This window comes from Brassica napus, chromosome A2, assembly GCF_020379485.1.
Source record: "Brassica napus cultivar Da-Ae chromosome A2, Da-Ae, whole genome shotgun sequence".
Taxonomy (NCBI): Eukaryota; Viridiplantae; Streptophyta; class Magnoliopsida; order Brassicales; family Brassicaceae; genus Brassica; species Brassica napus.
The window spans coordinates 5220594-5232748 of NC_063435.1; the positions used below are offsets into that span (position 1 = coordinate 5220594).

The 12155-nt window shown below is 33.9% G+C and overlaps 2 protein-coding genes across 2 annotated transcripts; both read right to left on the reverse strand.

Moving 5' to 3' along the window:
• Positions 1–2956: 2956 nt before the first annotated feature.
• Positions 2957–7638, reverse strand: LOC106418284 (pumilio homolog 12). The gene is made up of 7 exons (XM_013858955.3): positions 6795–7638; positions 5292–6329; positions 5061–5223; positions 4797–4960; positions 4427–4685; positions 4218–4333; positions 2957–4106 (listed from the first exon to the last, which is right to left on the reverse strand). Exons 2-6 carry the CDS (start codon positions 6281–6283, stop codon positions 4226–4228), a joined length of 1686 nt encoding a protein of 561 aa, XP_013714409.2. The 5' UTR covers positions 6284–6329; positions 6795–7638; the 3' UTR covers positions 2957–4106; positions 4218–4225.
• On the reverse strand, positions 3061–3527 carry LOC106418274. The gene has a single exon (XM_013858944.3). The coding sequence runs from the start codon at positions 3525–3527 to the stop codon at positions 3225–3227; it is 303 nt and encodes a 100-aa protein (XP_013714398.2). The 3' UTR covers positions 3061–3224.
• Positions 7639–12155: the final 4517 nt, after the last annotated feature.

Below are 12155 nucleotides of genomic sequence, written 5' to 3' on the forward strand. Positions count from 1 at the left end.
AGAGAACTTGGGAGGTGCATCAGTTAGATGTAAAGTCTGCATTCCTCTATGGAGTCCTCGGAGAAGAAGTATATGTGCAACAGCCGAAAGGGTATGAGGTTGAGGGGGAGGAAGACAAAGTGTACAAGCTTCACAAGGCGTTGTATGGACTGAAACAGGCGCCAAGGGCCTGGTTCAGTCGAATTGAAGACTACTTTGTCAAGGATGGATTCACGAAGTCACCAAATGAAAAAACTTTGTTTCTAAAAACAGAACATGGTAATACTTTGATCGTGAGTGTTTATGTCGATGATCTCATTTACACAGGGAATGATCTCAAGATGATGGAAGAATTCAAGAAGTCTATGCAAAGGGAGTTTGACATGACTGATCTAGGGGAAATGAGGTACTTCTTGGGCTTTGAAGTACTACAGACATCACACGGCATTCACATCTGTCAATCAAAGTATGCTCTGGAGATCTTGAAGCGTTTTGACATGGAGAATTGCAACTCAGTGAGCAATCCGATGGTCCCTGGGAGCAAGATGGATATGGATGAAGGAGGAGAACGAGTTGATGAGACCTTCTACAAACAGATCATCGGAAGCCTCATGTACATCACTAATACAAGACCTGGCCTGCAATTTTCAGTAAGTCTTCTCAGTCGCTTCATGTCAAAACCTACACAACTTCATGTTCAAGTAGCTAAAAGAGTATTGAGGTATCTGAGAGGAACGGTGGACTTTGGAATCTGGTACAAGGGAGGAGGAAACAGTGAGCTACAAGTCTACACGGATAGTGATTTTGTTGGGGATGTTGAGAGCAGAAAGAGTACTTCTGGTTACGTCTTTCTTATGGATAATGCTGCAGTTGCTTGGCTTTCAAAGAAGCAGCCAATCGTCACCCTCTCAACAACAGAAGCTGAATATGTTTCTGCATCAGTCTGCGCTTGCCAAGCTGTATGGTTCAAGAGGATATTGGAGGAGTTGGGACATCACATACTAGGAGGGACAACAATTTGGTGCGACAACACGTCAACAATCAAGTTGTCAAAGAATCAGGTATTTCATGGAAGGTGCAAGCACATTGGAGTTCGTTTTCACTTCCTGCGAGAGTTGGTTAACAATGAGGAGATAAGTTTGGAGCATTACGGATCACAGGAGCAGATAGCTGACATTCTTACAAAGCCTTTGAGACGTGAAGTGTTCGAGAACCTGAGGAGCAAGCTTGGAATTTGCTCAGTAGCTGATAAGTTAAGCCTTGTGGGACAAGCTTAGCTTAGGGAGGGTTTGTTGGAGAAAATTGAAGAACGAGAATAAAGGAGATGATGGAGTTTGAACGTGTCTTAGTTGTTTGGTTTGGTTAATAATCAACCGAGTCTTTAGGCTCAAGTTGTGTTAGTTGTTAGCTCGTGTGTTAGCGTAAAAGTAGGAGTCGTTTGTTAACCTTGAAGGCTATATAAAGCCATTTGCTATTGATGAATAAGATCAGAGTTTTCAGAATATTTTCAGAGCTTTATACATTACAATAACTAATATGCCTCGTGAATTTTGTTTTATACCATTTTCACACATAGCTGCTTGTGCAATTTATGTTCTATAGTTCGGAATGATCAACATTATAATTTCGATATAATTCCAATGAAAATTTAGTCGACACAAATAAAAATTGAGATGGAAAAATTATGAACTAAATCATTCACTATACATAAATTTTTTTATTATACATATATATAACACTTTTTAAACATAAACAAATTCTAACAAATACTTGAATTAAATAACTGGAAGAAAACCAGTAGTGGTAGTCCAGTGGCGCTTGAAGATGTTGCTGGCCACATAGACTACATTAAATGGTAAGAATATGTGGATGTTGCGGGTCTCGTGGGATTAGTCGGTTGACTTTGGTCGCCGGATCTTCACAGTTATCAAAACAATAATAATACTAACTGGAAGGAACATTAAGAATGACATATTAGAGGATTCTACAATATTTTGAAGTTCGGTTCCCACATAAAGTACCTCAGAATACTAGGAAACTTTAAACCTTTTACGTCTTTTGGGAAAGAGGTTTTCTTCAATTGAAAATTAGGAATTGGATTCCATAAAAAATCTCAAACTTGGAAAGAAAATGTAAAAGATGGATTGTATCTCTCCACAAGGCCCATAAAAAAGAGGCTATTGACTGACAAACCAGCCCAAAACGTTGACTTAAGAAAACGGCTGACGGATTAGCGTGCGCGGTCTCGGCTCCTGACCACTTTTGCTCGACTCCACAAAATAGGAGTGTTGACTTGGCTACGAGGCTGATTACTTGAGCTTTTTATCAGGCCCGAGAAAAGCTAAAACCCATTACCGTGAGACGAGCTAGGGTAAACGGGGAGACGAGAATTTCGACTACATAAGGAGGAAAGAGGGAAAAAGAGTGGGATCCGAACATCTACACATATTCTTGGCGGTTAGAATTGGGATTTTACTCTTTTGTATTCTTGCCGACTTGTATTTTTTCGGTCAGTTCTCCGAGCACCGGCTTACTTTCCGATGGTCTTTTCCTCATTTGTAACCGAACAACTTTCCGATCTAATAAAATGCATTTGAACTAACCCACCGACAAGTTCCATTTCTCTTATTCGTTCCCGACCGAACTCGGTTCAAACAAAGAAGTTCAGCAAGAAATCAGTAGACATCTCAAGGAAACACACATATTCACACACACACACACAACAAAACTTTAAACTTCAACAGAAATAGACCCAAATGAATTTCAGTTCCAAAGAAGATTTTGAGAGAGTTCAATGATTTGCTAAGTGTGCCTTGCTTCACTCGGAGACGGTCACACAAGAACAATACTTGATAATCGTATCCACAATAGTTTCTGATAACGTAAAAGTATGCATACCCATCTATATCGCATATAAGGATTACACATGTAACATTATCCTTGACGAATAAAAGGAAATATCGACAAAAGACTGATCTACCAAAAAAACTCTAGTAGAGTTATGCTCGATGAGTTGTTTACACATAAATCTCCTGATTAAAACACTTTGAGACATCCTCTAGATCAATACATCCGAAAACATAGTTAACTGGAATTTCATTATAATCTATATGTCAATCAAAAGCTATAATTAAACACATTAAACACGCTTAACTAACTAATCATTCTTAGAACAAAACCGATTCTTTGAATACAGAACAAGATTATATCAACATCCTCCCATCACAGAACGTCAGAACATTTCGTCACTCTAAATGAAGATGATAGTAATTCTGATGATTAACAATCAAAGAAGAAGAAGAAGACGATGAATTATCATCATCATCATCATCGTCATCCCAATCATCATCAGGTTCTGGTGGGGCAACACAGATATAATTCCAGAACCATAACACGAATCGACCCAATTGCTGAAGCGGAAAACAGCAAACGAGCTGCAACATCTCGCCGCTTCTGATTCTATCCGACGCCGGAATCCACCGTAACCGCTGAAATATCTCCGCCGATAGATGCGCTACGGACATCACCGTGTCGCCTCGGAACACCATGTCTCTCTGAAAAGTCGTCCTCTTATCTCTACAATTTTGGATTTTTGTTTTTTTTTCTTACAGTCGATCTCTTTGATTTGTCCGTCTGTGACTCTGTGTTTTATCAACAATGTTGACTTTTCAAACCTATGTGATTCTGACACGTTGACTATATCTGTGGAGAGCTTTATTATTTTACAGTTGACACTTTATTATATTGAACTGTAATATAATAAGCTCTTTTTAAAGTGTCAACGTGTTGACTCTATCACTTCCTTTTTATTCAAAAACCTAGTTACTTCTTTCCCAAGGAACCATTCCACACAAAGAAAATGAAAACCTAGTTACTTTCACCCAAGAACCTTGGATATAAATCAGATTTTTAGAGCGTTTATGTCATTGATAATCAATTTTCTCTTTTATACGTCACAAAAAACTTTTAATATGATATTTCATAACAGAGATGATTATAAGATTAGGTTAAAGGCATTCTCTGAATGTTTAGTCTCTTTGGATCTTTGAATCAAAAACGTTACGTTACATTACATTACACTTACAAGGTAACTTTACCAACAACAAGCAGCATCATTTGGTACAAATCTGCAATTATCAAAGAAAAAAAGAAACAGATTAACGGTAAAATCATGAGACATAGAGAGACAAAAGTTTAGTGTTCAAAAAAAAAAAAGAGACAAAAGTTTAAATTTTTACCTGCTGAGTTACTTCTTTATGCTAAGTGCAGAGAGGACCTTTTTACCGTAAGGATTGGTACGAAGAGATGAGATATGAAGTTTAATGTTATCAACCAAAAGACCATGAAGACTCCCCTGCAACAATCTGATTTTTAGATACTGAATTTAAAACAGTATATGATTATCTAAGGACTGTATCTAAATTATTCACTAATTTTTTTTTCTTACCTTGGATCGTTTAAGAGCTGCTTGAATGACATAATTTCCATAAGGATCCAACATAACTTGATCCAGACAACCATAGGTTATGAGCTCACTGATGATTCGAGCTTGATGTTTGTCATCAGCTAGTTTCAGACACTTCTCAACTACATTGCTGCTACATTTCTGCATTGATAACTTGGTGTAGCTCCCTTCTAATCGCTCGAGGATGGCGTTGATTGCCCCTTGAAGCTTAAGATCAAATACATATTGAAGAACATAGTTCCTGCAAAGCATTGGATCTTCTCTCCATTATCATCAACAAGCATTGGTTTCAAAATCTCAAAAGAGATAATATCCAAAACATATATATATATATATATATATATATATATACCCAAAAGGGTCTTGTGAGAAGAGTAGAGCATTAGATGCAATCTCAGAGACTAAGTGTTCCTTTTGTTCTCCTTCGAAATGGGCAAGACATTTTTGTAGAACACAACATCCATATCGATCAGTTGCAAGCTCAACGCAATGAGACATCACAGCTTCAAAAAGAAACTGAACATACAAAAACAAAAAAAGATAGATCACATGTTCATATCAGTTAAGATTATTAGAGTGAATCTTTAATTTAAAAATAATTCAAGAACGTCGTTACCTTCTTGCATTGAGGTAACAAGTATTGCAAGCACCGTTGAACTACATGATTACCGTTTACATTCTTTATCAATGTCACAACGCCATGCTTCAAAGCAGATACAATGATTGCAATCTCCTCTTGTCTCTTAACCGTTTCAACGATCTTCTGAACAACTCTAGTCCTGTAATAAAATAAAAAGATCAATAACACATATATAGGAAGAAAAAGCTTTTTAAGGTTTTGTTATACCCGTGCATGTCACAAGAGATTTTAATAAGTAGTCCTGGCTTTCTAGCTATGGAATGAACAATCTCCATCCTCTGATCTTCGCCGCATACTTCGAGCAGCTTCTGAACTAGATAGTTTCCAAAAGGGTCTACCGTAAGCTCACTGATATAGTCAATGATCTCATCAAAGATCATATCGATATCGTTCCCATCTCCCTCAGCAAACTTCCTCTGCAGGAAGCGGCATCCGTGCTGGTCCTTGGCCATGTAGTATATCTTCCCTCTTGCCTCTGCAAGAGAGTTGTACTTTGGAGGATGTAACGTTAGATTGTTGAGGCTCATTGCGAGATCATCATTGACTCCAACAGTACCGTACTTTATGACTTTAGCAGTGTTTAAACCGAGTGGCGATCTCATTAAAATCTTCTCCGGATAGTACATTTTCTTCCTCACAATGCTTTCATCACCGTTTTCTCCATTACAAAACAAGTTTCTGTTGGAGTGGCGACGATAATGTTCATGTCTTGGAGAAGTATCCATTGAAGGGTACTTGTTATTACAGAGATAGAGGAGATGAGAGTTCATAGGCATGTACTGTTCTTCGTCGATAGTCCTCCAGTTGATATTGGATTGATCCAAAGCTTGATGGTGAGGCTGAGAATTAGGAAAGTAACCAACATGTTGAAGCTTCCTAAGCATTAGTGGATCGAGTTTTCTTGAATCAAACTTGTCAGTATATACACAAGGTGAGGTGTTTGGAGAGTGGTAAGAAGGGAAGAACATAAGTTGGGGATTCCCTGGAGTGTTTAAGTTTAAGTTTCCTTCAGCAAATGAAGAGGTTAATGCACGATCAATAGGAAGATGAGTACTCTGTTCTTCAAATGGTGATGATCTGGCTGAGCTCAAACAAATAGGGAAAGAGCTATAGTCGTTTCCTGAAGTAACTTTGGGAATCTCTCCAAGAAGCTTCTCTAATTCATCAAACTCTGTCTCATTTGGTCTTCTATGATCCATATCAACAGAGGAAAAAGTCGAAACTTCCAACTCCAAAATTCTAAAACTGAAACGAAACAAGAACACTTGAGGCTGGATCAAATTACACCAAAGAAACTATTGTGAAAAGTTTGATGTAATTAAGAAACAGACAAAAGATCTTAATGCCACAAAGAAACACTTTATAACATATAGTAAAAGAAACAGAAGTCATTGGTAGGTTCTTAAATACATCAAAGAACAAAACATTGGGATTAGAATCCACCACTAGTTAGCAACACAACATTACTTTTGTTTTGTCTTAAAGATACTTTCAGTTTCACTAGAAGCTGAACCATTCAAAATAAACAAAAATATTTACATATAAATCCTTCATAGTGAAATCAAACACTAAACAAAACGATCATCAGATCTTATCAAAAATAAACGATCATCAGTTTGATCTCTAAGGATGACCCACAAATCTTATAAAAGAGACCAGTTTTGAAAAAGAAACTGATATTTTGTACGAGGATAAAAAAAAAAACCTTACAATATTAAACAGAAGGAAAAGGTCCGATCTTAGTGTTCCGATCAAATCTCCATATGTTTAGATGAAACTCACTGCAGTGATGAGTGATGACAATGCTTTGTTTAGCAGTGTGGTTGAAGAAGCAAATGAAATCACCAATCGGCAAAAGGTGATGAAGGAGGAAAAAAATCTCACACACGCAAAGAGAGAAAGGGAAAACAAAAGAGAGATTAAAAAACCATACAAGAAAAAGAAAATATTTTTGTTTTCACAAGAGGAAATATAATAAAGAAGAAGAAGAAAAAGGGAGAGAATTATGAGAGATGAAAATAGTTTCTAGGAAAAATGCAAAGAGAGTGCAAGGGATAGAGAGAGTGTTTATATTTTTGGTAGGCGGCGTGAAGAAGAAGGAGAAATATAGAGAGAGTTCCTGAGTAAATATATTGAATCATTTTTATGTTTTTTTTATCAGCCATTTTTATGTTATTTAATAGCAAAATTAGAGAGAAAAAAAAAGAGACAATGAAAAAAACAATAGGATCTTTGATTTTATCTCCTTATGGAGAAGAGGAGAGCTTAATTAGATGAAATGAAATTGAATTAAACTTTTTTTTTTGTCAAACGAAATTAATTCAAATAGGAAGAAAATAGACATAGAAATGATGAGAAGAAAGGAAGTAATAAAAAAGGAGTGCATGAAAATGGAAAGATCTTTTGGGTCACAAACTTATAAAGTTCTCTCTTACTTCTTTTGGTCGTTTCTATCCCTTTTTTTTCTTTTTATTTATGGCTCTCTGTTTTTTCTTCTCTCTTTATATATACAGACATATACCCACGTAGATATGTGTACACATCTATCTATACACGTTTTATTATAAGTTTATAACGTATATTTCTACACATGTTTTAAATATTAAGAGACTACTAGATTTTGACCCGCGATTAAAAAGCGCGAGTTTGTTTTCAAAATTAAATATATATTTAAATAAATTTCTACATAATATATATAGTGTATAGGTTTGTGTACATTTATCCGAAACCGCGAACTAAACTATAACAAACTGAAGAAGAAAAACGAAACCTACATTAAACTGACTTTCATAAATAATCGAGCAAATCCTATATCTTTAGAACCAAAAAACTGAAACCAATCGTAAAACATTGAAATGGTACGAAAAAAACATTTTATTTTTGAAAATGATTTAACTCCTTTTAATAGGAATACATATGTAGTTTATTGACGAATTAAGATATAAGCATTGTTTTCATATTTGATTCGGACCTGCAATTAGACCAGTAAACTGCTGGCCGTATATAATATGGACTGGCTTATATTCTTCATGTAAATTCTATCATGATTATACCAACTGATATGTTTCCACAAAATTCAGATTTAAAGAAAACCAATTAATTAAAAATCCGATAAAACCAAAAATCATGTCATTAACCCGTGAACCGACACAGGTTGACCCGATAAAAACTTAGAAAATTTTGATGATATTTTTTAAAAAATTGATTATAATTCTCATATATTTTATAATAATACGCAAAACTTAAAAAACTATTTGATTTGTCATCTACACGTAAGATTTGTGTAGATGAGAATGAACTTACCAATTATGAATGACAAAATCTTCAATAATTTTAATGATAGTGTGAATTCGCAAGAGTTTAAAAATATTATAAATTATATGATTAACTCATAGAAGGAGTAAAAATAGGTGAATGATATGGTATATAATGTTATTGAATATTGAGTTACTTATTGTTAGAGATAAATAAGAGAATACCAAAAAATGTTAATCTAATGAAAGGGTCCAACAACCTTTTATAAGTAGATTTTTTCAGAATGTTTCTCTTTTAATAATATAGATTGCAAACGCTTTAGCGGCTTTACAAAGTTGTAGTATTTCATTCACAGTTGTTTATCATAAATATATCTACAATTTATAATTTAAACACTTTCATATAATTAACTTTATGTTCTTTTTGAAACACAACACAAATTAACTTTCTATTCATTATTCAAAAATTGATTTGAAAATTTCGTAAAAGTGGTTGAAACTGAATGAAATTTTGGCTAATTGTTATCCTAAGTTGGAGACTTCTAAACTGAAATGTCTAGAGCAAACTAATTACAAACTAACAGATCAAGTAGATATAACTAGCTAGTTTCTTTCAAAAAATAATTCTTTTAAATGTTACAAACAGGCCCGGCTTAAAATATATGTGGGTTCTATACCATACAATAAATTTTACCTGTGTATATACATGATTTTAAAAACTAGATCCTTGATTTTAAAGAATTCAAAAAATCAGAACCTTAAAAAGGGTAAAACTCAAAACAAATCAGGGCCCTAAAACAAGTAAAATTCAAAAAATAAAGACCCTAAAACAAGTAAGAAATTCTAATGAAAATAAGGAACCAGTGCATTTGCACCTTCAGCACCGCCCCAAAGCCGGCACTGGTTACAAATCATTCGCCGTAATAAGAAGAAGAATATTTACGTTCGTTCTTGAAAAAATAGCCAACGGAAGCTTACAAAAAAAAAAAAAAATAGCCAACGGTGACAAAGCTCCACTGAAACCCTATATAGCTCACATCTATCAATTTATTGCAATCAAACATCTTTTTCATTGTCACGCGATCTACACAAGCTACAATATTCTAATCAATTCTCAGATCACAAATCACTTGCTACGATAAACTATATGTTTGTTTGCCTGTTCTTTTTTTGAAAACAAGGGTTTGCTCTATATGTTTGTATGTTTGTCGAGCCAATCAGATTCTAACTCGCAGATTTAGATGCATGATTGACTTAAAAATGCTCTAAAGTTGTTATCATCAATAATAGCCTATCACACTGAACCTAAAACTAAAATGTGTCTTGGCACTCAGTGATTTGGTTTAAAGAGGAGATTCCTCGTTGTTCCTTCATTACCTGGACTGCGTTCCTTGGAAGGTTACCTACTCGAGACCGTTTGATCTCCTGGGGACTAGCTATCCAACCAGGTTGTGCTCTTTGCTCTAATGCTGATGAGACCATCAGGCATTTATTTTTCGAATGTTCCTTTGCGGTTGCTACTTGGTCTCGTTTCTGTGGCAGGTACATGGCGTCTCCTCCAGCTTCCCTACAGGATGTCGCGGGCCTTTGCCAGCAGTTCCAGCGCTCGCAAACACCGCTCACAGTTCCAGTCTTGAAGCTCCTAAACCAAGTCATCATTTATAATCTTTGGCGAGAGCGTAATGCCCGTATCTTCAGAGGAGAGGCTTCAAATCAGGAGGCTTTTTATAGAGTGGTGGATCGTCATTTGAGGGATAGGCTACTGTCTCTTTCTTCACCGGCTAACACTGCTCGATCTCCTTCTCTGCTTGAGTTGTATTTCTGCTTCATCACCCCCTACAGTTGATCTTACTCTCTCTTTATTTCTCCTCTTTTCTGCTCCTCTCTCTTTTGTTTCTGTGTAATAAGCTGAGTTCCCTCAGCATTGTAAAACTCTAAAAAACGAAAAAGGTATAAATCTTAACATTTAAACCAAAAAAAAAAAAAAAAAACTAAAATGTGAACGAAATTTCAAGAAAGACAACTGAGTAGCTCTCATTCCCTTCATTTTTTTCTCTCCTTTAAAACTCCAACTTTGCAATCATAACGGAACCCACTTGCAACTTTTTAAAGTATGAACGGACTTTGAAAATGTTGTAGAGTTTTTTCTCGTCATAAATTCGTATTACTGGATTTAAGAACAAACCAAAATGGTAGAAAGAAGCTTCAAGGAACCAAGACAACTAAAGTAACTTGTTATCAACTTTAAAACTCTACATTGTAGTTTTATAGAAAAATATTATGAACAAAACCCAAAAACGGTAGGTTATAGGAAAGATATGAGTCACAATGGAACATACTAACTATTTAAAGTATGATTTAATTTGAAATTACTCAGTAGTTGTATTTTCAATTTCTTATCAATAATTCTCTTTGTTAGATTGAAAATAAACCAAAAATAACTAATAACTTATAGAGGAATTATAGAGTTTCATTGGAGATGCTCTAATGAATCTCTCACCCATTAAACAAAAAAAAAACAAAAAATGGAGAAAATTAAAAGATAAGAGAAAGTGTCTTGTACAAGAGACTATAGTATTTTTGAGAGACAATGAAATAAAAAAGACAGTGAAAAAAAAATCGGATCTTTTGATTTTATTTTCTTATGAGAACAGGAGAACTAAATTAAATGAAATCAAATTGAATTAAATTAAATAAGAAGAAAGTATACATAAAAATGATGAGAAGAAATGAATTAAAATAAAAAAAGGAGTGCATGAAAATGGAAAGGTCTTGTGGGTCACAAACTTATAAAGTCTCTTCTCTCTTACTTCTTTTGGGTACGATTTTTTTTTTTTTTGGACAATTGGGTACGTTTTTTTTTTACAACACTTTTGGGTACGTTTCTGTCCCTTTTTTCTTTCTTTTTATTTAATTACTTTCTTCTTCTCTTTATATATACAGACATACACACGTAGATATGTGTTAAATATTTATACGCATGCTTTAAATATTTAAAGACTATTACAAACGCTTTACAAAATTGAAATTTTTTTTGTAACTGAACAATTGTAGTATCATTCACAATTTATGATAAAAATATATCTACAATTTTATAATTTACAGTTTTCATATAATTGTATTTATATTCTTCTTCTTTTTTGATCAATTGTATTTATATTCACTAGGCAAGGAATCTGTGCGATATCGCATGGGAACTCATTTCGTAAAAAAAAATATGCCATATTTTATATATTTTCTTTGATTTCTTTGAAATCACATAAAATATATGTATGGTAAAAGAATGATTACATGGAGTGGTTAGAATGCTTAGATTTATGAAAAACATAGATACAGTTAGCAAGGAATTTTTATAAATGAAAAGATAAATTATAATTCAAAAATTCAGAATTGTGTTAGTGCGGTAGTATAAATTATTTTTCATTAAAATTAGTTTGTGAAAGTTGGCTGATAAATGATTTTTTACTACAAAAGACGATAGAATATAAAATGATAGTATGTAAAATTGAACAAATAAAAAAAGACACATTCATAGACCATTTTTCAGGAAAAAAAAAGAAATTTATAAAAAAAGTTCAAATTTGAAAACATATAATCTAAAACTATAAAAAAAAATATTTTTTTATTTATTTTTTATATATCTAGGGTATTAATGTCCTTTTACATATTAAATAAAATATTTTGGTCATTTCTCTCCTTGTGGTCTATTTTTGTGACCAAAACTTGAAAATGGTCTATTTATGAGACTTGTCCTTATAAATATTGCATAATGAAAATACACATAATTAGAGAAAGACACTAATTTGGATATTTTAAC